At 46.4% G+C, this 26,590-nt stretch overlaps 2 protein-coding genes across 12 annotated transcripts in view; both read right to left on the bottom strand.

Moving 5' to 3' along the window:
- CNTN2 (contactin 2) overlaps positions 1-20,994 on the bottom strand; it is a 53,384-nt gene extending 32,390 nt beyond the window's left edge. For 5 of the 7 annotated variants that reach the window (XR_004536725.1, XM_033917592.1, XM_033917596.1 and 2 more), the window contains exons 1-3: positions 20,860-20,994; positions 3,101-3,205; positions 981-1,125 (exon numbers count right to left, since the gene is read on the bottom strand). Coding sequence is in view for 6 of the 7 variants with exons in the window: in XM_033917592.1 (XP_033773483.1) it covers positions 981-1,125; positions 3,101-3,205; positions 20,860-20,905 (296 nt within the window). In the remaining variant the exon portion in view is untranslated. Of the gene's footprint in view, positions 1-980; positions 1,126-3,100; positions 3,206-6,281; positions 6,399-6,438; positions 6,567-20,859 lie in introns of those variants that run through there. The other 2 variants (XM_033917595.1, XM_033917594.1) reach the window with 2 other exon arrangements.
- The window catches only part of NFASC (neurofascin), a 168,969-nt gene continuing 159,810 nt past the window's right edge, over positions 17,432-26,590 (bottom strand). For 4 of the 5 annotated variants that reach the window (XM_033917586.1, XM_033917587.1, XM_033917590.1 and 1 more), the window contains one exon: positions 17,432-22,221. In XM_033917586.1, the coding sequence (XP_033773477.1) occupies positions 21,990-22,221 (232 nt within the window). In that variant the 3' untranslated portion in view covers positions 17,432-21,989. Of the gene's footprint in view, positions 22,222-24,719; positions 24,774-26,590 lie in introns of all 5 variants that reach the window. The other variant, XM_033917585.1, reaches the window with a different exon arrangement.

Below are 26,590 nucleotides of genomic sequence, written 5' to 3'. Positions count from 1 at the left end.
GCCTTACTGAGTCAGACCAATGGTCCCTCTAGCCTGGATCCTGTTTCGAACAATGGTCAATCCAGGTTACAAGAGCAGCAAGATCCCATGCTAACAATCTCAGGGAACTTGTCCAAACCTTTCTTAAAAGCACCTACGCTATCCGCTCCTCTGGCAAGGCGTTCCAAAGCTTAACTATTCTCTGAGTGAAAAAATATTTCCTCCTATTGGTTTTAAAAGTATTTCCGTATAATTTCATTGAATGGCCCCTGCTTTTAGTTATTTTTATAGTGTGACCTCAATTATAACCCCCCTCAGCCATCTCATTTAAACCTTTTTCGTCTATCCTCACACATGAGGAGTTGCATCCCTCTTATCATTTTGGTCACTCTTCTTTCAATCTTTTCTAATTGCAGTCTATATTTCTTTCAGATATGGTGACCAGAACTGTGTGCAATATTCAAGATGAGGATACATCATGGAGCGATACAGGGGCATTATAACATTCTTAGTCTTGTTAACCATCCCTTTTTTAATAATTCCAAGCATCCTGTTTGATTTTTTGGCCGCCGCCACACATTGGGCGGAAGGTTTCATCGTATTGTTTACGATGACACCCGGATCCTTTTCTTGGGCGCTAATCCCCAAGGTGGATCCTAGCATTCAGTAACTATGATTCAGGTTATTCTTCCCAATGTGCATCACTTTGCATTTGTCCACATTAAATTTCATCTGCCACTTGGACGCCTGGTCTTCCAATTTCCTAAGGTCCACCTGCAATTTTTCACAATCCGCATGTGTTTTAACAACTTTGAACAGTTTAGTGTCATCTGCAAATTTAATCACCTCACTCGTCGTTCCAATTTCAAGATCATTTCTAAATATGTTAAATAGCCCCAGTGACTATGTCCTAGAGCCTCTCTACTCTGGCCACTGCTTTACTGTGCCATTTTGCTACCCTGAGATCGTCTGCCAGTGGGAGGGACCGGGATCATCCTCACCTGTATGTCGCAGGAGGGTTAGCTCTGGCACGGCAGGAGAAGCTGGCTCTTTCTTCTTTTGAGCCTTCAGGAAAGAGGGTATTGGCGGGTTGCTCTTCGAACACAGGTCCGTAATTGCTTGTGGTACATTCTATTGGACACCAGACTGGAGAGGAGTAAAGAAGTTGTGATTAAAGCATGCTCCCCAATCTTTTTGTGGGTGCGATCCCATGCTCATGACCCCATGGAGGTGCAGAATAATGATGAACCTATGGAGGGGCCTGCCTAGGTCATGACTCCAAAGGCAGGTTCTCTGACCCAAACCATAGTTTGGCAAGCTGTGGATTATGGGTTCTTGCCCTATAGGGCACCTGATAGGCTTCTGTTTGCTCCGGCACAGGAAATGTCGACAGCACATCCTATGCTTTTAACAAATGAAATAAGCAGAAAAGGAACATGACAGCATGGGGCAATTCTGCAAGTTGGTGCCTCATTTTATGCACTCCAGTGCCACACCCTGAGTGCCAGTTCTGTAATGGCATCTGGGCACCAACATGTGATTATAGAATGAAAACTTCTCCCTCCAAACTGTTCTAATCTCCTGTATAATTTTATGAATATTTTGTTAACTGAGTTGAGATGAATCGGTATATAAAATCAAAGAAACATAGAAACATAGAAATAGACGGCAGATAAGGGCCCACGGCCCATCTAGTCTGCCCACCTTAATGTCCCTCCTCTACCTTTGCCCTGTGAATAGATCCCATGTGCCGATCCCATTTGGCCTTAAAATCAGGCACGCTGCTGGCCTCAATCACCTGTAGTGGAAGACTATTCCAGCGATCAACCACTCTTTCAGTGAAAAAGAATTTCCTGGTGTCACCATCAAGCCCAGTTGCCCATTCTCATGGTGGCCAATCCAGGTCCCTAGTACCTGGCCAAACCCCAAGAAGTAGCAACATTCCAGAGCTGAGATCATGATGTCATAATGCCTCATTTCACAGTGCCTCAGAGCCAACCTCATCAGTGGTGTTACTTGTACAATAGCTTAATTGTCTTATGCTGTATTTGGCTCACATAAGAACATAAGAATAGCTCTATTGGGTCAGACCAATGGTCATAGAAACATAGAAATAGACGGCAGATAAGGGCCCACGGCCCATCCAGTCTGCCCACCCTAATGTCCCTCCCCTACCTTTGCCCTGTGAATAGATCCCATGTGCCGATCCCATTTGGCCTTAAAATCAGGCACGCTGCTGGCCTCAATCACCTGTAGTGGAAGACTATTCCAGCGATCAACCACTCTTTCAGTGAAAAAGAATTTCCTGGTGTCACCTCGTAGTTTCCCGCCCCTGATTTTCGACGGATGCCCTCTTGTTGTCGTGGGACCCTTGAAAAAGAAGATATCTTCCTCCGCCTCGATGCGGCCCGTAAGATACTTGAACGTCTCGATCATGTCCCCCCTCTCTCTGCGCTCCTCGAGCGAGTCTCTGCGCTCCTCGAGCGAGATTCGATTAGATTAACGAGCTCACTAGCGTCCAAACGAGCGTCTTAGCAATTCCGTGCAATGCTTAGAACAACGGCGCTGGAACTGCTTTCCCTAACAACTAAAACCGACTGACGGCTCTGGAGCTTTTACAGCCACACTTGCCTTCCCACTTCTCCTCTGGCGGAGGCAGCAGCTTTTTCTCGCCCCCCATACATGTACCCTATTGCTTCCTACGTCTAGGGTGCGCGTGATGTCATGCGCGGATTTCTTCCTGCCCGACGCGATTTAGAGGAGGCTTTTCAAAAGCCGGACAAAATGCCGGGTTTTGAAAAGCCGCCTGGACCCCCAGACATGTCCTCAAAAGGAATCTGGACGTCTGGTAACCCGACTTACGTCCAGCCACGCCGAAAAGCTTTCTTGCTCCCCCCTCCCCTTCGCTGGACATATGCACAAGGGCTGTGCCAGGACGTTCTGAGCCCTTTACAGACCAAGGCTCAGTGCCGACAGTGTGCATATATTTTTCATGTTCTTAGTCATTAAAAAAAGAAATTGTGCTTCCCCCCCCCCCAAGTTCACTGAAGCAGATGTAAGAATAAAAACCCCCCACAGGAAAACCCCTTCTCACCTCCCACCCCTGAGGCTCATCTCTTACCTGACATGGAGAAGACAGCAGAGGAGAAGAGAAGACAAGCCAGGGGTAGTCCCATTCTGAAGAGGGTTACTGGCCTCTCTGGAAAGGTGAAGGGGAAGCGAGGACCTGGAGAGGAGGAGAAAAGGCAGCCCATTATCTTCCATGTATTTCACTCAGGTCCCAAGGCGACTGCTTCTCAGCCTTTGCAACCTTGGGAAATGCTGATTGTGCATCTGAAAGAAGCAGCTGCTTCTCACAAACCCTGGCCCTGCCTTCTAAGCTCTTTTCCCTTTCTTTGCGGTCCTAAGTCCTTAGGCCTGCTGTCTTTCTGAAATAACTTCTGCACCTTCATATCAGGGCCACAGCCATTTTCAGCAGTCTCCTTCCCTGAGTCCAAGCTGGAGCCTGAGCCGTCAGTGCTGTCTTCCTGCTTTACATGTAGTCTGAGTAACAGCCTTGTTATATCTGCCTGCTGGGGGGGGGGGAGGGTTTGTGTATAAAAAGCTCAATCCATTTCTCAGCGGACAGTTGTGAGATGCTAGTCCTCAATTACAGGGCCCAGGGGAGCACACGAAGGGCTCCATTAGTCTGGTTGACCTTGGAGAGATGGTGCTCCCCGGCCTCTTGGGCAGACGCCTAATGGACAGGAGGTTAGGGGTGATAGACGGGTCACTTGTGCTGGACCGGTTTAGGAGAACATAGACAAGTGATTTACCCAGGCATGCAATGATGCATCAGACAGAAAGGGGAGAGAGGCCCTGAAGAGTTGCAAGTTGGGGGTAGAGCTTGCTTAATAGCTACTGCTAGGGGGACCTATTATAATGGCTTATTACATGTGGGATCAACATAAATTACTCCAGCTCTACAATAATAAGATGGACTTGGGGAAATGCACTGCTTATTCCTAGGATAAACAGCATAAAATCTGTTTTACTCCTTGGGATCTTGCCAGGTACTTGGGACCTGGGTTGGCCACTGTTGGAAACAGGATACTGGGCTCGATGGCCCTTCGGTCTGTCCCAGTACAGCAATTCTTATGTTCTTATGTGAGCCGAGTCTAGGACAACCAAGCCATTGTGACATCACTGCTGAGGTTGGCTCTTAGGCATTGGTGGAATGAAGCATTATGACATCACAGTCTCAGCTCTGGAATGTTGATACTACCTGTATTTGGGTTTCTGCCTGGTACTTGGGACCTGGGTTGGCCACTGCTAGAAACAGGATACTGGGCTTGATGGACCTTCGGTCTGGCCCCGTATGGTTATTAGTATGTTCTTATGACTGTTCTGCATAGAACATATTTAATAATACCTCCATCAGCATAAGCATGTGAAATTTGGAGGGGAAGATAGATATGGGGCCTTAATAGACCTTGTGGAACGGATGCTCTGAGCTCTCTCTCTCTCTTTCTGCAGCTGATCCTGGGGCTCCAGCGAACCAACTCGGAGCCCATTTTCCCTTTGAGACCTTCTGTATAAATAACCCCATCCTCCCCACCTTCACCTCCAGCTATTCCCAATCTGTGTTGGACCAAAGCATTTCTGTGTAGAAAATGATATGCAAATAAGTTGCTTTACATATGTAGAAACAAAAACCACCAGCACTATGAAAACCACAAAGGGGGTAAAAAGCAGGTTTGCAAAAAGGGCTTCCAAAAACCCCCAAATAAACAGTTACCTTCAAACAAATCAAAGAAATCATTTTTTTCACTCAATGAAGAGTTAAGCTCTAGAACTGATTGTTGGAGGATGTCATATAAGCAGTTAGGGAATCTGGGGGAAAGATTGGTACAAATTTATGGAAGAAAAGTCTATAAGAACCTAAGAATACCCTTACTGGGTATTTGCTTGTTACTTACTATTGTTGTGCTCAATAAATATATTTGAATATATCATCTTATCTAATGTGGGCTTAATTTTGTGCTTTCCAGTGGTGCTGATGGTATAGTGTCACCCTGTCTGTCTGGCCACACATCCCCTAACCCAGTGAGGTGTAGTGGTTACAGCTACAGCCTCGGCACTCCAAGGTTGTGGGTTCAAACCTGTAACCCTGGGCAAGTCACTTAATCCTCCCAATGCCCAGGTACATTAGATAGATTGTGAGCCCCCCAGGACAGACAGGGAGAAATGCTTGAAGTGCTTTGAGTGTGGTTGTATAACTAAGGTAACATAACATAACATAGTAAATGATGGTATACATACAAGGCCCAACCCCTTTCCCTGATGTCATAATGCCTCATTCCACCAATAAGAGCCAGCCTCATCAGTGATGTCACAATGGCTTCATTGTTCTATACTTGGCTCACTTCTGATACTCTATTGGAGGAGAGTGTGGCAAAGTGGTTAGAGCTACAGCCTTAGTACCCTGAGGTTGTGGGTTCAAACCCACACTGCTCCTTGTGACCCTGGGCAAGTCACTTAATCCCCCCATTGTGCCAGGTACATTAGATAGATTGTGAGCCCCCCCAGGACAGACAAGGAAAATGCTTGACGTACCTGTATATAAACTGCTTTAAGTGTGGCTGTAAAACTAGAAAAAGGCGGTATACAAGTCCCCTTTAGCTTCTCAGCTCTGACTGTTTCTGTCATGCCAGTGCCAGCTTCAACCCCGTCCGTTGTGTTCTAACAGTGCAGCGTTGCAATTGGCACAGCTCCGGAGACAGATACAAATAGTACCCAGTCTGACACTGTGCCATGAGGCGACTGACTCACTAATGCTCTGGGCATGTTTTCCCTGGTCAAATGACAGGCTAGTGACACTCTCCCAGCTCCGAATGACCTTGCCCTGATCATCCTGCTAAGAAGCCCCCAGCCTTCCTGGAGCACAGGGGAGAGGGCTAGAGCTTGTCTCTCCTCCGACCTGTGCCCCAAACTTCAGCTCGGCTCCTGTTTGTTTCTGCTGCATTCAGGTCAGAGCCACCCTCCTACCCTGCAGCACGGAGCCAGCCCCAAACCATCTCCAGGAGAAGGGAGGGAATCTAGGCCCTTAGCAGCTACTGCTCCCAAAATGAAATTCCAGGCTTTCCTCCTTGTAAGCAGGAACCTGTCTGGGGTCTTCCTCATGATCCCTTCTTGCTGAACTGGCTCACCCTCTTCCTCAGCTGTGCTCTCCATAACAGCCTGCAATGATGTCAGCCACGTCCCACTTTTGAACCATACCAGCATTAGCAGGCTGAAAAAGCAGAGCAGAATTAGCGACTTACTGCAGGGCTGCCTGGAGACGGCTAATCCTGATGGCTTGGGAATGTCGCTTGGATGAGAACCCCCATTTCTCACGGTGGATTGGGAAAGTTCTCTCCCGCTGCATTGATGTGGCCAGATTGCAGCTATGCAGAGGAACAGGGAGGGATTGGCACCTACCTCACTGATGCTGCTGTGCAGAAAACCTGGCAGAGGAGCGCTGGAGCGGCACATGTGACATAGAAGAGACGGAAGAGGGAATCCTCTGGTCCTTGTCAGGCTGATGGTCCTAGTCTAACAGTGCCCGTGTGTGTGTGTGTGTGTGCTTCTTAGAAACACTGCATTAGGGTGAGCTCCTCCCTTCCCCCTCCCTCCTTCAGTGGGTCTTTGACTCCATCCCTCCTCTTCCTCCCTTGCCACTATCCCTGGACCAGCTATACCCAGAGACCTGGCACTCAATCTGCAGCTGGATTTAGGGAGGTGAGGGGAGACTGTCAGCAACTGCCTTGTGCTCATAACATGTTAGACTCCTTCAGCTTCAAATCTGGCCTTGGCAAAACCCATCCCATCCTTGTCCGCTACTGACATCCCGGTGTTTCATCCTTCTTCTATACGACACATTTTCAGAGGGTTTGTTGGGAAGTATGTGAGTGTAATACATATGAGCCACTGAGCAAAAAGTTACCAAAAGTGGGTAGGTGACTTATTTATACCACAAGATAGAGGCATATCAACTGCATAATTTCAGCCTCAGGGTTGGACTATCTATGGCTTTGCAAAAATGAGAAACGATAAAGTAATTAACTCCAAAAATCACACATCCCATTTGTTTTTAAGCTGTAGCACATTAAAAACATCAAAGTTGCAAAAAAAAAAAAAAAAAAATTGCACAGTCCTATTCTACTGACCCTGTCCTGGAGGACCAGCAGGCCAATCGGGTTTTCAGGCTAGCCCTAATGAATATGCATGGGGCAGATTTGCATGCCTGTCACTTCCATTACATGCAAATCTCTCTCATGCAAATTCATTAGGGCTAGCCTGAAAACCCGATTGGCCTGCTTGGGAACCACTGATCTAGGACACAATCAAGGTTGCCCTAATTTACCTCTCCAAACGTCTATAACCTTTATGGAACCCCACGTTTGGTACTTTTTCACTCAGCGAGTCATAATTGTTACACAGATTGACTGACTGAATCCACCTCCATGAATTTTAAGCTTCCACCTACTTTGGCTGTGTGTAAGGGGACATCCCAGAGGAGAAAGCGATGGACGTTCATGTAATCTTAACCCTTTAATTGGCAGATGCTAATTGAGAGCAACGGTGGCATTTGGAGCCATAGGAAACCCCTGTTGCTTCTGATCCAATTAAAGGGTTAAGAACGTACAGCTTCCAGCGTCAAGTGTAGCCTCTAAGACTAGCTTCTATTTCATGGCAAAGCTGATTTGCACATGCTGAAAATAGGTGGATCACTGCGCAGAGCAATGTTAAAGAGAAATCCTCGTCAAACGCATTACAGTATTTCCTTTCTAAACCATTTCAGCTTTGTGCGTATAAAGATATTCTGCCCACGGCATCATTTTCATGCCACTCTCGTACAAGTCCTAGAGAGGACTGAAAAGTCTGCTGCATAATGGGGAGGGGGGGGGGGGGGAATTCTATAAATGGCTTTGAAAAATGGATGCCCCCAAAATTAGGGGCTAAGCGTTATTCTATAAAGAGTACGCACTGATATGTAGTGTTGATTTTTGCGCCAACTTCACACCGACTGAAACTTGCCATAAATGCTGGCACCCCTGACCCAGACTTGGCCACGCCTCCTTTTTGGGGTACATGCTTGCAGAGCTAGGTGCCATGCCTTATAGAACAGTGCCCGGCGTGCACACATTTTAACGAGTGTCAGTTAATTTGAATAATTAGTTGCTAACACCCAATGGTTGAGAGTTTAAGAGCGTGCTACTTAATTTATGCTTGCACAAATCTGGAAGAATGAACACCCATTCTGCCAAGGGAGCTTTTGGGGTCCTTGTGAATTTAGCGACAGGGCCAGATGCATGGATTCATCAAAGGGAGGTTTTGCCCTATCAATTTATTCCATATTTGGAAAGGGTTGGTAGATAATGTATGTATTTGGATGAACTGATCAATGCAGAGAAGCTTTGATTTTTGCTTATGTAAAGCAAGAGAGGCCAACGCTGTTAGATGAGAGACAGCGTGTAACTTCTTGGAACTCCCTTTGGCATTGCAGCGTGATGGCGGAAATATCTACAAACAGTTTCAAAGAGCACAAGGGCCACCTGAAAAATCTTTTCCTTTTGCAGGAATCCAGGTCACTATGTGTTTTGGTCTGTCTGGAGGTTTTGGGCCTAAGGCACGATGGACCAGCTCAAATCAATGTCCCAGAGATCAGCCTCTGGGTCTGCCACATGATTAAACTGGTGACGGACCCTCACATCTCTGGAACTCCTTACGCCCTTAAGTGATTCTCGCCATCTTCTATTTTTAAGAACTGGCATACTGGGACAGACCAAAGGTCCATCAAGCCCAGTATCCTGCTTCCAACAGTAGCCAACCCAGGTTCCAAGTACTTAGCTAAATGCCAAATATTGTACCTGCCGTTCAATGGAGGTTGCAGTCTTCATGCCTTTCTTCATTATGTGAAGTAATTTAAAGCTTCCTTCCGTCCTATCCTCATGCTTGACAAGACCCTCTCTGCTTATCCCATGTCTTTTTGAATTCCATCACTGGGTTTGTCCCCACCAGCAACACTGGGAGGATATTACATGCATCCCCCATCCTTTCCATTAAGAACTATTTCCGGACGGTCACCGTACATGAAGAAGGACACAGTATAACTCGAAAGGGTCCAGAGAAGAGTGACTAAAATGGTTAAGGGGCTGGAGGAGTTGCCGTACCGTGAGAGATTAGAGAAACTGGGCCTCTTCTCCCTTGAACAGAGGAGACTGAGAGGGGACTTGATCGAAACGTTCAAAAACTGAAGGGAATAGACTTAGTAATAATAATAATAATAATTTTATTTCTTATATACCGCCAAAGCCATGGTGGTTTGAAGCGGTTTACAAATAAGAGGAGCTGGACAGTCAGCGACGTAGTTACAATGTAGAAGCAATGGATTGAGTATACAGAATAGGAGAGATAATGAACAACAAATTCTTAGGTGACAAATCGGTTGAACAGTTTCGTTTTTACTAATTTTCTAAAACTAATATAGGATGAGGAGAGCATGATAATGTTACCCAGCCAATCGTTCAGTTTACCTGCCTGGAAGGCTAGAGTTCTGTCCAGGAATCTTTTATAACGGCAGGACTTTATTGTTGGCTGTGTAAATATGTGGATTTTACGTGTGGGCCTAGTAGTGCAACCCAAGTTGAAGTGGGAGACCAGGTATATAGGGGCCAGACCAAAGATTGATTTGAAACAAAGACAGGAGAATTTAAATAATACTCCAGCCTCGAGGGGCAGCCAGTGAAATTTTTGATAATAGGGACTTATGTGTTCCCATTTTTTTAAACCGAAAATCTGCTGAATTTTGAATAATACGAAGGGTTTTCTTGAAGTAAATAATGTTGCAATAGTCCAGCATGCTTAGAATAGAAGATTGTACTAGTAGACGGAATGATGCTAATGTTGAGAAGCATTTTCTGGTCAGTAGATCCGTGTGAGCGTCTAAAGTAAGGTATTGGTCGAGAGTCACTCCTAGAATTTTTATGGAATCGAGAATAGGGAAGTCCTGACCGTTCAAGGAAAGTTTTTAATCTTTGATTTTATCGTTTGGGCTCGCCAGAAAAAATTTTGTTTTACCTGAGTTAAGTTTTAGTTTGAATTCTGTTGTCCATAGTTCGATTTGTTTTAGGACGAAAGCCAGGTGATTCTTTGTCTCGGAGGTTAGGTTTGTGAAGGGAAGAACTATGGTGATGTCATCTGCATAGAGGGATATGGCGGTACTCGAGGGAGTGCAGAGGAGGGCGACTAAACTGATAAAAGGTATGGAAAATTTCTCATACGCTGACAGGTTAAAAAAGCTGGGGCTGTTCTCCCTGGAGAAGAGGAGACTTAGAGGGGACATGATAGAAACTTTCAAAATCCTAAAGGGCATAGAGAAAGTGAATAAGAACAGATTCTTCAAACTGTGGGGAGCCACAAGCACTAGGGGTCACTCGGAGAAATTGAAAGGGGACAGGTTTAGAACAAATGCTAGGAAGTTCTTTTTTACCCAGAGGGTGGTGGACACATGGAACAAGCTTCCAGAGGAGGTGATAAGCCAGAACTCTGTACAGGGGTTCAAGAAAGGTTTGGATGGGTTCCTGGAGGATAAGGGGATAGAGGGGTACAGATAGAACTTGAGGTAGGTTATTGAATTGGTCAGTAACCACTTCACAGGTCGCGGACCTGATGGGCCGCCGCGGGAGCGGACCGCTGGGCAGGATGGACCTCTGGTCTGACCCAGTGGAGGCAACTTCTTATGTTCTATGTTCTTATATAGAGAAAGACAGACCGTTCACCCTCTCCAAGGTAGGGAGAACGAGAGGGCACTCGCTAAAGTTGAAAGGGGATAGTTCCGTACAAACATAAGGAAGTTCTTCTTCACCCAGAGAGTGATGGAAAACTGGAAAGCTCTTCCGGAGTCTGTCGTAGGGGAAAACACCCTCTAGGGATTCAAGACAAAGTTAGACAAGTTCCTGCTGAACCGGAACGTACGCAGGTGGGGCTGGTCTTAGGGCATTGGTCTTTGACCTGGGGGCCACCACGGGAGCAGACTGCTGGGTCTGACCCAGCAACGGCAATTCTTATGTTATCTCCTTGTAACTTCATGTCATTTCCTCTAGTTCTTTGAAAAAGATTTATTTGCTCATTAATACCTTTCAAGTATTTAAATATCTGTTATTGAAATCTCTTCGTCATTCCTGTCCTCTAGGGTATGCATATTCAGGTCTTAGGTTTCTTCCCATACATCTTCTGCTGAAGACCCCAGACCATTTTGGTTGCTTTCCTCTGGTCTTTTAATGAGATATTGCCTCCTGACCAGTGACTTATTTAGGGGCACTAACACCTCCTTCCTTCTGCTAGTTATGCCTCTCTCTATGCAGGCTGGCATCCTTCTGACTTTGGCCATTGTTTGACACTGTGAGATGGGTGGGTGGGAGGGGGATATGCCTTTAATTTATTATTTAATTGCAATTTTGTTTGTCTTGATCATTTGTATTACTCTTGATTGTCTTTATACTGTATGAAAGGGTGGGTGGGTGGTGGGGAAGGGATATGTATGTATTATCATTTGGTGGAATTAAGTGCTGTTTATTTTGTACATTGATAATATGATGCACTTGATGTTGGTTTTTAAAATGAATAAAGATATGGACCCCCCCCAAAAAAAAAACCCCAAAAACCCCAGCTACACTATCCATCCTCACCACAACCTCTGGCAATGCATTCCAGTGCTTAACAATTCTCTGAGTGAAAAAATATTTCCTCCCTTGCAGCCTTGAATGCGGGTATCTTAGCATCTCCTCCTCCACAGGCAGGAACGCCAGTGGAGGATTCCTGAGCAGCTTGAAGCTGTTTAGTGGGAAAGTTGTCCATAGCTAATCCAGTTTTTAGGATCCCCCAATCAGAACATATGAAGTCAATGTGCATTCACTAGGGGTCTGATTCTCAAGACGGCATCCAGATTGTAAGTGGCAGTAGGACTCCTACCACCATCTAACAGACCAATTGGGATGTAGGTTTAAAAAAAAAAATTAAATGCAGAGAACAATGTCTACAATGGAGGGATGTCTGACTCACACCTACGGAAGCGCCTAGGCAAGCCTATGGATACCTAAGGCTAGTGTAGGCATGGCCTACACTGGAAGTGGCCTTAGAAGTCTGTAGGAGCACCCAGTTGTGAGTCAGACACAGTAAATGTAGACCTGTAAAACATTTAAGGCGTCTGTACAAAAAATAGACGCGATTCTGGACCCCACCTACATGTGGTAGGTGCTCATCGTGGCAAACGCCATTTCCAGAATCAGCCCCTAAGTCTCCAATGTGTGCAAATTGATCTCATGCCTATTCAATGTGAATATCCTGAAACTTTGACTGGCTTTGGGTTTCCAGGAGAGGTTTGGGAAGCCCTAGTCTGAAGGTGGTTATGACAAATCTATGACTCTGCTCCTGTCAAGGATGTGAGAACTGAACCGTTAGTGCTGCCAGATACATGTGACTTGGGTTGGCCATTGTTGGAAACAGGATACTGGGCTTGACAGATCTTTGGTCTGTCAAGACATCTTCCGCTCTAATTAATGAGTTTGTTGGAGAACAAACATTGAAACTTGATGCTTAGACTCTGTTCCCTCCAGACCATGGGAGAGGTCCAGATGCCCCGTTGTCCAGGAATCAATGCTTGTAAACATGAATGGTTTGGGGACCAGCTGCTCCTCCACCTTCTCTCTTCTCCATCTGTTGTAGCCCCTTACCCTCATGTAGTCTCATTAATAATAGAACAAAATCAATGATGAGTCTCCACTTAGCATGTTCTGCAAATAGCAGGGGATACTTAGATATATTGCTATGATACCACATGGGCTGCAATAGTTCACCGGCACAAAGTCTTCTAATCTGCTGGAAGCACAAATGTTGCTTTTGGAGACTGAAATGTGTTCCTTTGGTGAAGAGCATTGAATCCCTTCTCTTCAGTCATTTCCTTAAAGGTGGCAGGGAACTCTTGGTTGGCACTTTCACATTACGTAGGCCATACCTGAGGGTGGAATCCAAGTTAACATGCAAAGAGTTTGCCTTTCCTCTTCTCAACACCGAGCCTACAGGAATTCTCTTTTCATAGCAATGCTGCACCCACATAAATGTTGCACTTTCCGCATGAAATTGCTCTCTCGTGCAACATGTAATGCCTTTGCACCCGCCGGTGTAGCTGCAGCAACAGCTTCACGGATTGGCTTTTCCTTCTTCTTTATGTACCAAGCAACAGTGGAGGCTGACGTTACGAAACATGTCCCCCTTTTTTTTCCTCTTGGGAGCCTTACGCTTTGCAGCCATACTGCGACTATGAAGGGAGACCTGACCTGTTCCTGAAGGGGAGGCAATACCAGATACGGGTGGAGCTGCAGGAAAACTCACATTCACACACTTCTCCAATGGTGGCATTTGCTGAACTGTCTCTTGGCACCCCCTCCCCCTCAGCAACAACAGCAGGATTAATTAGACACACAGGCTTTCCCACCTCCTTTAGTTTATCCCACCATGCTAATTGTAAAGTACAGTAATTGCAAGTAACCCAACCTAATTGTTTTCAGTATGTGCATGGTGGCCATGAAGAGAAAATGGCACATCCTCTCTCGCTCTCTCTCTATATATATACACACCGTGTTTCCCCCCAAATAAGACAGTGTCTTATATTAATTTGGGGTCCAAAAAATGCACTAGCGCTTATTTTTGGGGAAACACGGTATATAAATGTATCTGGGGAAGCGATTTGTTAACTTCCTTTCTGTGGTTACAATCGACCGTCCTAGGCTTCAAGAGCAAACTAGATGCATATCTTCTTAAGAGAGGCATATAAAGATATGGTGGACTATAAATTACGCCAGGTGTACACCTGGCAGGGCCTCCGCGTGTGCGGATCGCCGGACTTGATGGACCGAAGGTCTGATCCAGAGATGGCAGTTCTTATGTTCTAAATGATTGACATATTATCTACCTGTACCTGGGTTCTGAGACCACTGCATTAATCTTCCATGCTATATATACACAAACTGATATAAACATAGTATTTCAAGCTTTTTGGTTGTAACTGCTTTTTGAATCCCCTCTGCCTTCTTGAAAATAAACCCCCGTTATGAGTTGTTAAACAGAGCCTTATGATGGTTGTCGGAAGCAAACTTATTTAAAAGAACCCCATCCTTGTAACAGATGTTTAAAGGTACACATTTTCTGAATTCTGACCAAGGCAGCGACTTGCATCCCTAAGCACCTGTTTACCACCACTCGAATTGAAATACCCACTGTGTTTTGGGAAGGTGAAAGGCTAAACCCAGGAGGATACAGCTGAGAGCAGCAGGGGGCAAACCTACCCCACACAGGCTGCTTCATTGGAGTTCCTCAATTCGGTCAAACCTTGGATAGCGAGTGTTTTGCAAGATGAGCACATGTACATGCATCATGTCAAATACGCACGTCACATCATTGATCGCGGTTGAACATAATAAAAGCATCACGCCCGATTCACCCGCAGTGTAGTGACTGTTCGAAACGAGTGAGATTTTGCAATACAAGTGCGTACTGTGCTGTATTTTCTATAAAAGGTTTTGGGATGTGGAACAAATCGTCCGAGTTTCCATTATTTCCTCTGGAGAAATTCGCTTTTGGGTTACGAGCATGCTTCTGGAATGAATTATGCTCGCAAACCAAGGTACCACTGTATTGCCTTTCTCCTCCGTAATGCCTCTTATGGGAGAACACGAGACCCTGGTGCCCCCCATCCTCGTATCAGCAAAGCTTCTAAGTAATTAGGATTTCATTAAGCCAACAAATTATTTTCATAATGGATTTTTCTTTCATCCTAATGCTCACACTGGAGTTCTTCTAAAGACACAGGATAGCAGAGAGAACAAGCTGGACAGGGGGGAGGGCAGAGCTTTGTCTCCCGTCATCTACAGTACCAGGCTATGCTACAGAGCAGAAGCGGGTCCTCTAAATGTATATTATTTTCTACTCCCCCCCCCCCCCCATTAACCTTGAAAACCGAGAATAAAACAAATGGTGCATGGAAATGTAATAGCTATTCAAGAGGGATTTTCATATAATGGTCTCTGTAGTGATACCGCTATTAAACATTCATATATGGCTTCAAGATATACACAGCACTGTACAGAGACATAACTAAGTCGGGGGGGGGGGGAGGGAATGGGGCAATGTCTCTATATGGGTTATTCTGTGGCTTGAGAGAGAACTAGGAATTAATACTGAACGGGAATCGCTTCAACTAATAGAAGAAAGCATCAGGAAATTGACTGAATCCCCTAATGGACAGCAGGACGTGGTGGGGCTGAGAGTCTGGGATTCAAAGTCAAGCCTTTTCCTATCGTAATAAATTTTACGTTACGCTGGTTCCAATCGTAATTATTTTAGCAAAGTTTTCATTTACGGCTATTGTAAACATAATGTAAATAAGTCATAAGTCTGTCAATTCAAATAGTTTGCGTTCCTGGCTCTTTATTAGTCCTTACAGACTGTTTATCCACTGTCTATGCCATTTTTGGAATGTCCCGTCATCCGGACACACGATAGAAAAAGGTTAAACCCAGAATCCTCCCCTCCCCACCCCAGCTCCTTTCTCAATCCTGCCTGCTGCGCAAGCCTCCCTTCCCTGCCCCTGGTGCGGCACCTGGAAGTGACATCAGCGGGAGAGCCGATGGGGTCGAAAGGAGCAGATTGTTGATCGCCACAAACAACTTCAGCTAGAGGTAGGGGGGGGAATGGGAAGAGGCAGGAGGGTGTTGGCCTGAGGCGGACCCCCTCCCCCTTTCTACGTTTTGTTGTGGATTCTGGGGTTCTTTTTGTTACCGTTCAATATTTGGTTTATGTCGTTTGTTATTTGAATTTGAAAACATTAAATCTAGCACATCTGGAACAAAACTACAACAAACCAGTCATTACAATAATTGAGGCAAAACCTAAGATATATATAAAAAAAAATCCACTAGAATATCAAATAGCCCCACAAAATAGAGAAGCCAAAATCCCAAAGCTCTGTGGGGAAGTTAATGAAACATTATAAAGGATCGTACACTAACCTCAAAGCTTTTAATGACCCTGTTGGATTCTATCAAACAATCAAGCACTTTGCGTCCCAAACGACCCCCCTCTTTACTGGTTTTAGCGCCGGCTGCCGCGGTAACAGCTCTGATGCTCATAGAATTCCTATGAGCGTCCCAGCGGTTACTATCGCAGCCGGCGCTAAAAACGCAAGCACGGCTTTGTAAGAGGAGGGGGGGGGGATAGGCCACACGCTTAAATAGAAATCTTAGGGGGGGGGGGAAATGGGACTTGATATGCTGCTTTTCTGTGGTTACAATCAAAGCAGTTCACCTATTACTGAATATACAGGTGCTATTTTGTACCTGGGGCAATGGAGGTTTTAAGTGACTTGCCCAGAGGCACAGGGCGCTGTGGTGGGACTTGAACCCAACTCCCCTGGTTGTAAGGCCACTGCACTAAGCATCCGGCAACTCCTCCATTCCCACATTAAAACAAGAAAAGGCTCCTAATGGAGAAATCTTTCGCTTCCGTCTCTCTTCATACACCAAGCAAGAAACACATCATTTGTTTTATGTTCTGTAATCTGCCTTGGGTGGAAGAAACAGTAAAGAAAGCTGAACACGCTCATGGCTCCTCTTTGGAACATCAGTTATGCTGATGGAGAACCATTTGGTCCATTTTCCAGCTGTCAGCCACAAACACGATCATTTTCACTCTCGCTGTGGCAATCACTCTTCCATACCCTTAAATCACACCCCCCCCACCCCGAACCAAGCGAGGCTATCTCACAGCTGTTAGCTTGCAAGGTCTCTCCTCCCCAGCTGGGAAACGTCCTGGGTCATCTCAAAGCCAGTGTTACGATACTGGCCACCTTCTGGCCCTATGAGGAGGGAGGAGAGTCACTGGTGTCCAGGAAGGCAACACTTTCTCTTGAGGCATCTCCCTGTGTTTACTCTGCTCATAAAATGAACCTTAGTCTTAGGCCAGGGCTTCTCTTACTGTAACACAAGGGCAGTGTTTCTCAACTCGGTCCTGGAGTCCCCCCTTTGACAGTCAGGTTTTCAGGATATCCACAATGAATATGCATGAAAGAAATTTGCATACAATGGAGGCAAGTTTATGTATATTCATTGTGGATAGCCTGAAAAACTGCCTGGCAAGGGGGGGGGCAACTCCAGGACTGAGTTGAGAAACACTGTTAGGGTATCTCTCAGGGATTGTCAGCTCTTTGGGAGGGCCACATTTTTTTTTTTTTTTAGAATTCAGGACCATTTATAAACTGCTTTTCTAAGACATGCTGAAAATCTTGCACAGTTCCCTTCTCCGAACAGGGACTGGTGTGAGGATTCATACACCCCATTCTCCTGACTTGTGCAGTGGAAAGGATTTTAAGATTTGCTCTGGTGTGAATGTCTTTATTCCACAGTTAGTGATAGCGTTCTACAACAAAAAAATCAGTGCACTTCTGTTGCTTTTTTTTTTAACAGTGTTTTGTGAAAATAAGGAAATCTCCAAACAATTTGGCTGCATCAGCATTCATGCATCCTGGTTACAAGTAAATATAACCTCGTTATTCAGCACACCTATTTGTCCTGCTGTAAACCACTCGTGCAGGCCCACGTCTGGAAAGGCGTTAAACAGAACTGTCGAAAGACGGATAAATGGACCCAGAACATGAGGACAAGAAGAGTCACTATTTGTCCTGGCATTTAATGCACAAGCAAGAGATGGGGGCAGCCTTCAGCTCTCTGAGAACATAAGTGAAATGAGATGAAAATAATATCAGACGCCAAGATAAACCAAGAATGTACAGAGTTCTGCATAGGAAAGAGCCGTGCCAGCTGAAGCCTTACAAAGGTCAGAAGTAACTTCCCAGCTTTATTTCTGAATACACGAATAACTCTGCAAATTAAAGTGGTTGAGTCCCACAGTAACACAGCTTCTCTTATTCCGCATGATAATCTCTTGCTTTTTATTGCTTAACTGAAGTCTTTTGATAGCACAGAAACACTTTTCTCTCCTCCGTGCTGAGTGTTGTCACAGGACCCTCCATCAGAATGGGGGAATTCACTAGGGGATAAGGGAGAGAACTCCCCAAAAAAAGATGACACAAGGAAATCCCAAATCTCCAGGTGTAGTTATTTATTTCAAGATGACTCGACACGCACGTGTTTCAGCCTATATGGCCTGCCTCAGGGGTCTTACTGTTAACACTGTGTGTTTTGCAGAGTGAAATGTCTCGCTAATTAGACCAACAAGCATTCTTAGGAAACAATGCAGAACACATGCGTGTTGAATCATGCTTGTTTTGCTATTGACTTGTGGAGGGGGCTCGTTTGTTTCGTTGGACATAAGGAAATGGCAGACAGATAATTAGCTCAGACTCCTAGTCCAGTGCATGCTGGGATATGTGGCAGGGCAGCACCGGCTTAGAACAGGTTGGGAGCCTCGCTGGCTATGCACCCTATACAAGAGTACGAGAAATAGGGTACCAGACAGATGCAGTTCTAGTTTGATCCCATTGTATGAATGAAGATATGATTTTCCAAACAAAAGCACATGGACTGGCTATGAAGAGCTAAAGCAAAAGGCCATTTAAAAGGGATGAAGCAGATTACAGGTGAGTTAGGATAATACCACCCTGCTTTTGCAGAGTGGAATGAGCCGATTCATCGTGAGACATTTCATTGTAGCTTGTGCTGAATTGTCCTAGACGCTGCGCTTCTTCAATCTGGTAGCTTTCCGGCTGCTCTGTTCAACAACGAGGAAAGACAGAGAGAACGGTTGGATCTGCCTGTGGTTGGGGAGCGGGTGTAGTTTGGGGGCATCGCCTCCCCAAGCGAGGTCTCATCCCAATGACTCTCGGCGTCGAGAGGACCCTGAGCTAAGGTGCATTGGTGTGGCTGGCAAGTGGTGCGGGTGTGGGCACCGGTGCTGTGGGGTATATTTTGGGGGAGCTGTGGGGGAGCATCGCCCTCCCACGAAGTCTCATTTCTCATCCCCATGGCTCTGGGCGTCGGACCACAAGCTACGGCACACCAGTGTGCTTAGCGAGCAGTGCCAGCTTGGGCGCTGGTGCCAATCGCCTGATGTGAGACGTCCATGCTTTCACTCTCGACTTCCTATTGGTTGGAAGGGGCTGATGTTCTGGGGGTCAGTCGGTACCTGAGGCTTCAAGGAAACTGAAATGTCCGACTGTTGAATCCCTTCAACTCAGATTCTCATTTTCTTTGATGGTGAGAGGGAGACAACGTAGACCTCCGTTTAATAACTGAAGGGACGTGTCTTTCAAATTCCCATAGTTCATCAGGGAACGTTTCACGGAACAAGTCCACGCTGAAATGGCCGAGATGGATTGTCTCAGACCCTTTGCAGAATGACCTGGGCTATGGAAGGTGAGAGCTGAGTTGGGCATAAGAAATGACTAAGTTATATGTTATTTTACAGAGAAAGCTACCTGGACTAGTAACTGTTTTATATTTCTTTTGGAGACTTGTACGTTTACAAATAGTATATTACTGGTGCTATGACTTTTTTGACGACTGGCATTCTTTCCCCTCAGATTATCTATTGTTCCACTGCGTTGTTTTCTCCTCAGGACAGATGATATATTAACTTATATTAATCTACTGCATAAACCGTAAGCTGTAACCGATTAATATATTACTTTTCCAACTCTGGCTGAGGGTAAGTCTTTTTATGTAAGGTTTTACATTCAGATACTCAAGCGTTTGTCCCTATCTATCCCGGCAGGCTCACACTTTATCTAATGTACCTGGGGCAATGGGGGGTTAAGTGACTGGCCCATGGTCAGAAGGAGCAGCATGGGATTTGAACCCACAACCTCAGGGTGCTGAGGCTGTAGCGCAAACCACTGTACCACACTCTCTTCCGGAGGCTGAACTGGAACCAGCTGAGAATTTACCAAAAACTGTATTGCTATCAACATTTGTGGTCTTGGCCACAAAAAGGGTCACCCGGGAGTAGAAAAGATGTGTGGATGAGGTTTAGACAGTGGCTCCTCAGGACATAAGTTAATAAGTTGATATGTATCTGCAGTTGAGATTGCAATGTAGAGTAAGGCATCTGACCATGATCTCATTACCCTAGCTAGTATAGAATGGCCTTGCCAATGGCTGCTTTAAATGAAGGGGGGGGGGAGGGGGAGCTGGTATATGCTGCAGGGCAGCCACTGGCAAAGAATGGGCAAGGGTGTACTTCCTCCCCCGATGCTGGAATTGTTGGCGAGGGGGGGGGGACTGGCTGTTCTTGTAGCTTCTGCTATGTTGGAGTGATGGGGAGGGAAGAAAGAACTGCTGTCCCTCATGTCATAGATGGTGTGTGTGTGGAGGGGGGGGGACTTTTCTATCCCTCTGTATTGGCTTCATTCAGGCTTCTCCTTATATGTCCTATCCTGCTCTCCCCACACGGTTTCCTAATTGGATCCTGGCTAAAAGGGATGTGCGTATATAGGAGAGGTCTCTGGTGTTGCTGTACTTAATTTTGCCCTGTATGAACTCCCTCCCAGCCACTTGTAGCTCTGCTCTGACACCAGGCCGACTGTGATGTCTGCCATGGTACAAAAAGGTGAGAAGGCATGACAACCTCGTCTAGACCCCTTCCTCCCATCACAGACAGCAGCTCCAGCTCCCTTTGTGCTCTGTGACTTCCCCACCCCCACCCAAAAAAGCTTCGAACTTTGGCTCTGTGATTACTGGAGGGGAAGGTGGTCCTAGCTGGTTTGCACTCTCTTCATATCAGCACAGTGAATCAGCCTAAACACAGATTTCTGGAGAAGGAAGTTCAGAAAGCTTCGGAACGACTAACCAGCTACACATCTTTCCTCTGTAGGGAGCAGGCAGTGGCTACTCATTACTGTTTCACAAAGTCAGCAGTGTGAGGCATCGCGTACAGTACAGTTAGTACTAAATATCAAAGTCCGTGTGCAGGGAGGATGCGGCTGAAAAATTCAAGCCCCAAATTCAACTCCTCGCTGGCTGCTCCTGAGGTAGCACAGCCCTGAGACCCTAAGCCTAAAGGTCCTGCTTCTGCGCCTAACCGGATGAGTACAGCACTAAGGTTGGCACATGGTGTTTCCTGTCACCAGCTCCTGCCTGCCTTTTGTGCCACTCAAGAACATGGAGGCTGTATTGTCTTGTCTTCCCTTTCATTTAGCTGAATTACCAAAGAATCCTTAAATAAATAAATATTTCTTCTGTTCCCAGAAGGGTACAAAATCCAAAAGCTTGCCCCCCTCCTTCTTCCTCTCAATTAAGGCCATGAAGATGATTTGCTTGTCCTCATCTTCCTGTAGAAAGTAGAGATCGGCCCTTTCACTGAGATCTTAACTTCATTGACTTACAGCATCTTCTAGTGTAGGAGTCCAAGGGAGAAACTCCCTGTCAGGTAATACTGTGATCTTGGCCTTCAGAAGCATGGACATTTTCAGAAAAGTTCTAGAAACCCTGCAAGTCAAAGGTCCAATGTCATCTCCTGTTATAAAGTTACTTATCAGAACAGTATTAGTATTCAACAAACCCCTCTGTTGTCAACATCTCCTGAGGGTTAGAGAGGAATTAAGCTTCCCTTCCCCCTCCCAGAAATGCACGGAGTCCCGCTGATGTCCTTTAGACGTTCCCATGGGAAGAGACTCAAATCCTGGAGGAAAGTCCTGAAACACATCTTTCCCCACCCCCCAAAAATTCAACTTTTCATAAATATCAATGAAGGGAATAACCAAAGCATGGTGCATACTGAAGAGGGTAGTGGAGCCCTCTCCGCTCACATACTGGGAAACGAGTGATGGGTCACTTTGGCTCTGCCCTGGGGTCTTCATGTTTGCCACGAGTGCTCTCAGGGCTGGACTGGGGGCGGTGTGGTGTTGAGTTGGAAAATCTTCGGTGTCTCGTGCTATCCCTGCTGGGTCTGTTTTTGGACTTTGGGTTTCTTTTGTTACATCATGCCAGAGAATAGATGGCATTGACGGGCGAGGTGGCTTCAGAGCTCTCGTTTCCTTCTGTCTCATCTTTATCCTTTTTCACCGTGTACTGGCCGATGAAGGAACCATCCTCGTTAAACTGGCCGTCGCCACCCTCACCGTAGTCCACCAGGCTATCGTCGCTCTCCTGCTGTTTTATGGTCCCGTCCAGTGAGGTCTGGCTGCCCTGCAGTGGTTTGTTGTCTTCATCGCTGTATGAGAGAAAAAGAAGCAGGTCAGCTCTAGAGGAGGGGGAGGCGAAGTAGCAGAGTTTAGTTACATTCTAAGGATGCTTTGGATTAAGCGCAGCGCAGGAGAAACATTTGTTTAACCCTTTATTTGGCTTTGGTGCTCAGAAGCAACAGGCGTCTTCTATGGTTCTTAAGGGAGATCTGCATCTCCCAATTCCTGTTCACTTGGCACCGTTACCCTCGTTCAACATCAAATTATGTAAAGCAGCTGTTTCACCATCTGCCAATTGAAGGGTGGTTCTGTTTCTTCCTTTGACCTCTCAGTCTTCTCCTCCGCCTTGACAGAAGAGAAAGAACTGCTTATTTGATATCAGCAGGGAGATGCTCAAAATTAGAGAATGACACAGGGACAAATTTTTCCCCGTCCCCGCAGGAACTCAATTTCCCCATTGCGTTCCTGCAAGTTTTGTTGCTGTCCCTGTCCCATTCTTATAAGCTCTGCCTTAACCGCACAAGCCTCAAACACTTATGATTTTAAAGCGTTTGAGGCTTGTGCAGATGAGGACGGAGCTTAGGCATTGGTGGAATGAGGCATTATGACATCAGAATCTGAGCTCTAGAATGTTGCCACTTAGGATTTGAAAGCGTTTGAGGTTTCTGCAGATGAGGACGGAGCTTGCAGGAATGGGGCAGGGACAGGAAAAGAACTGTCTGGGAAAGGATGGGAAAATGAGTTCCCGCAGGGACGGGGAAAAATTTGTCTCCATGTCATTCTCTACTCAAAATCTAACACCGATGCTAGAGGCAATTAACTCCCAGGCCTGTAGTGCAAGAGAAATGTGTGCAAATATAGTGAAACGGACATTGACAAGGTCATTTCCTATTCCTTCCCATGCTCAGAGTATAGCGCACACAACAGAGCCGCTCTTATCATTGATCAGGTGTTTGAAGGAAGCCTGTGCAAGACCCTAAACTCTGACCACGGCAAGGAAATAAATGTGTGTGAAGTAGAGCCAACCTGAAACTGAAAGAACAGCTTGGCACAGAAGACAGGCACCAACGTCTGCTTCGTTTTCGGGTTGGCCTGGCACAAGAGCTGAGCTGACTGCGCAGCTCTTGTGCGTAGGTGCCAGGCACGTTCCTCCATCTTCCCAAAGCTCATAATTTGCAGGCAGTTAGTGTTAAGCGTTGGGAGGGTATTTGGCTCAGCTCTTCTTCCAGTATATTTCCCACCTGCCCAGTTTCCCCAGTTACATGGCAAGGCTGCCACCCCATTGCATAGTTTAGACCCTAGGCAATCCCAGTCCTTGAGAGCCGGAGCCAGGTCAGGTTTTCAGGATCTCCACCATGAATATGTATGAGACAGATTTGCATGCACTGCCTCCTTGACATGCAAATCCATCTCGTACATATTCATTGTGGATATCCTGAAAACCTGACCTGGCTCCGGCTCTCGAGAACCGGAATTGCCTACCCCTGGTTTAGACAAATATAGCTACTTTTAGGGTATCACTCCTTGCTATCGTTGTCTTTGGGTTCTGAACAGTCTCTGTTCCTGGGGATTTGCTGTATGACGTCTGGGTCTGCAGAGTCCAGTATCTAACCTCTGACCTCTGCAGACCCTTTTCCCTCATGATCTGTTCCTCCGGATTTCCCAAAGCCGATACCTGTTCATGTGAGCTACGCTTAAGCGTGTTTTTAACGCAGGACTTTACCGCATGCTAAGCCCAATTCTCATACGTCCCTAAAATAGGGCTTTTTTTCTTCTAGCGTGTGAGCACTCACTGCCTCTGGGCACCTGATGTGGTCTCAGCACTACACGACTGATTTTGTGACTCAGGTTGTCAGCTGGATCCAGATTCATATGACAGGCTTGATCCAGTCCTGGGTTTATCCATGTACAGACACGTAGTCTTGCTTTGCTTAGGAAATTAGAACTAGTGTTGTGGTTAGGGGGGGGGGGGGGTCCGCCCCGGGCACCGTCTTGGTGGAGGCACCAGCATCGGTCCTCCTCTCCACCCTTTCCCTCCCTCTGTATCTCTTAATGTTCTGGGTGTGAGCAGCAACCCCCAACCTGATGTTCGCACCAGCTCTTTCTCTGATGTCACTTTCTGGACCTACGCTTAGGAAGTGACATCACAGGAAGAGCCGACACTGGTGCGAGCAGCAGGTCAGGGTTGCTGCTCACACCATGAACGATAAAGAGGTACGAGGGAAGGGAAAGAGGCGGAGAGGGCTCGATCAGGACTACAAGTCCCAGCATACAACAGATCCAGCCAACAGTCCTACAGTATATATATAGCACGAGACTTGAATACAGAATAAGCAGGCCCATTTGGGCCTCTCTGGTTGTTGGCGTAATCCTCTCAGATTCACACTGTGGCATTGGTGGGACAGGAACAGTTATTGTGTTACCATTCAGCCAGCATGCTCCGCCCCCAAACCACTCTCCGAGCAGTGGTGGTTAGTGGTATTAAGACATGTCGGCATCAGGGTGGCACAAGCCAAGAAGTACTCACCCAAACGCAAGCTCCTTGGGGTGGGCATTCATGGTGGCCATCTTTTTTTTCCAGCTGATCGGGCCAGAATGATTACAGTTTCAAAAATAAAGCAAAACAGTCAGATGATGAAACGAACACGGATGACAAAGCTACGGGGCTGCTCCCTGCTCGTTATGGGTGGTGAGAGTAAAGAAAAAAGGAGCTAGCTGCCCATCTCAAGGCTTCTTTTCCTTTTAAACAAACACATGCCAGCTGATGTTCAATGCCATTTAAGCAGGCAGGAGGAGCCTCTCGCTTACCGCCATCTAAGTGGGAAGATTCACCAGGTACTGCCATCGAATATCCCCACACACCACCCTACCAGAAGGTGGGCAAGTCAGGGGTGGCACTGCGAAGGAGCCGGGGATTATGCAGGTGCTAAGCTGTCCTAACTTCATCCACTTAGCAATGCAGGCCCTGGCAGTGAATATGGGCCCGGATCCACTTAAATATTTTTGAGTTTAAAAATCCTCCTTCCTCCTACCTCTTTCTTCCCCAGCCTGTGAGCATCAACACCCCTCCCCTCCCCCAACCCTCCTCTAGGTCTAAGTAGGCCCCGCCCCTAGGCTTACCTGTCTTCCTGGTGGTCCTGCTGTGAGAGGTTACAGCTGTTGTCTTGACTTTCTTTCATCTCAAGCTTTCCTTGACTCACATCAATCGGGTTTTCATACTCTTCATTCTACAGAAACTGCCTATCCCTCTAAGCTGAGCAGGTGTCCTCCAGCTGCATTGCTACCACTAGGGGGTGGAATATTTTCAGTCGCTAAGAACAGGTATGTTCCCTGGAGTCCTGCAGAACTTGCCTGTCCCTCACAATTGAAAATGTGACAGTAAAACAACACCCTCTATTGGTGAGACTGTGGGTGGAGGACTCCTGCTCAGCTTAGAGGGAACAGTGCGAAAGTTGAATGACCTTCTCCTAGCCTAATCCAAAGGCCTCTACTCCATCCTCATCCTTCTTGATCTATCCGCAGCTTTTGACACAGGAAATCATTGATACGCTGTTCTCACATAGTTGCTTCTATCTTTCCCTCTGCACCTTGAGCGTATGCTATGGTGGATCCTCCTCCACCGCCATCCCGCAGTCGGTCGGTGCACCTCAGGGCTCTGTCCTGGGACTACTTCCTTTTTCCATCTACACTTCCTCCCTGGTTGTTCTAATCTTCTCCCATGGCTTTCAGTATCACCTCAATGCTGACGACTTGCAGGTCCTTTCTTTCTACACCTGAAATCTCGACAGACATTGTGTCCCAGGTTTCAACCTGCTTGTCTGACATTGCTATCTGGATGGATGGTCACCATCTCAAATTAAACATGGCCAAGACTGAGCTCCTTCTCTTCCCCCGTTCTCTATTTCTGTGACCACCACCCTCATCCTCCCTGACTTGTCGGCTCACAACCTCGGGGTAATCTTTGACTCATCTCTCTCCTTCTCTTCACATATCCAACAGAATGCCAAATCCTGTTTTCCTCTACAAGATCGCTAAAATCAGACTCTTCCTTTCATATCTCGCCTAGACTACTGCAACCTACTTCTCAATTATTAGCCACCAATCTCTAACTATGTATGTTCCACTCAATTTGTAGCATCTTTCTAATCATTGTAAACCGCATAGAACTTCACGGCCCTGCGGTATATAAACTGTTATTATTATTATTATCAGTTTCTTGGATGTGCGCAGAAAATGAGAGGTTGGAATCAAAGAAGTTTCCGCATACAATTCAAAGCCCTCTTCTGAACTACAGGTGTATTCACTATGCAGCTCCTCAGTATCTCTCCTCGCTCATCTCTCCCCACACTCCCCCCCCCCCCCGTCCCCCAGGCACTCTGCTTATCTGATAAGTCTCTT

Source organism: Geotrypetes seraphini, chromosome 13, assembly GCF_902459505.1.
Source record: "Geotrypetes seraphini chromosome 13, aGeoSer1.1, whole genome shotgun sequence".
In the NCBI taxonomy this organism is placed as follows: Eukaryota; Metazoa; Chordata; class Amphibia; order Gymnophiona; family Dermophiidae; genus Geotrypetes; species Geotrypetes seraphini.
Note: the sequence above shows the minus strand (reverse complement) of the source record. Positions and strands in the feature narration are given on the sequence as shown.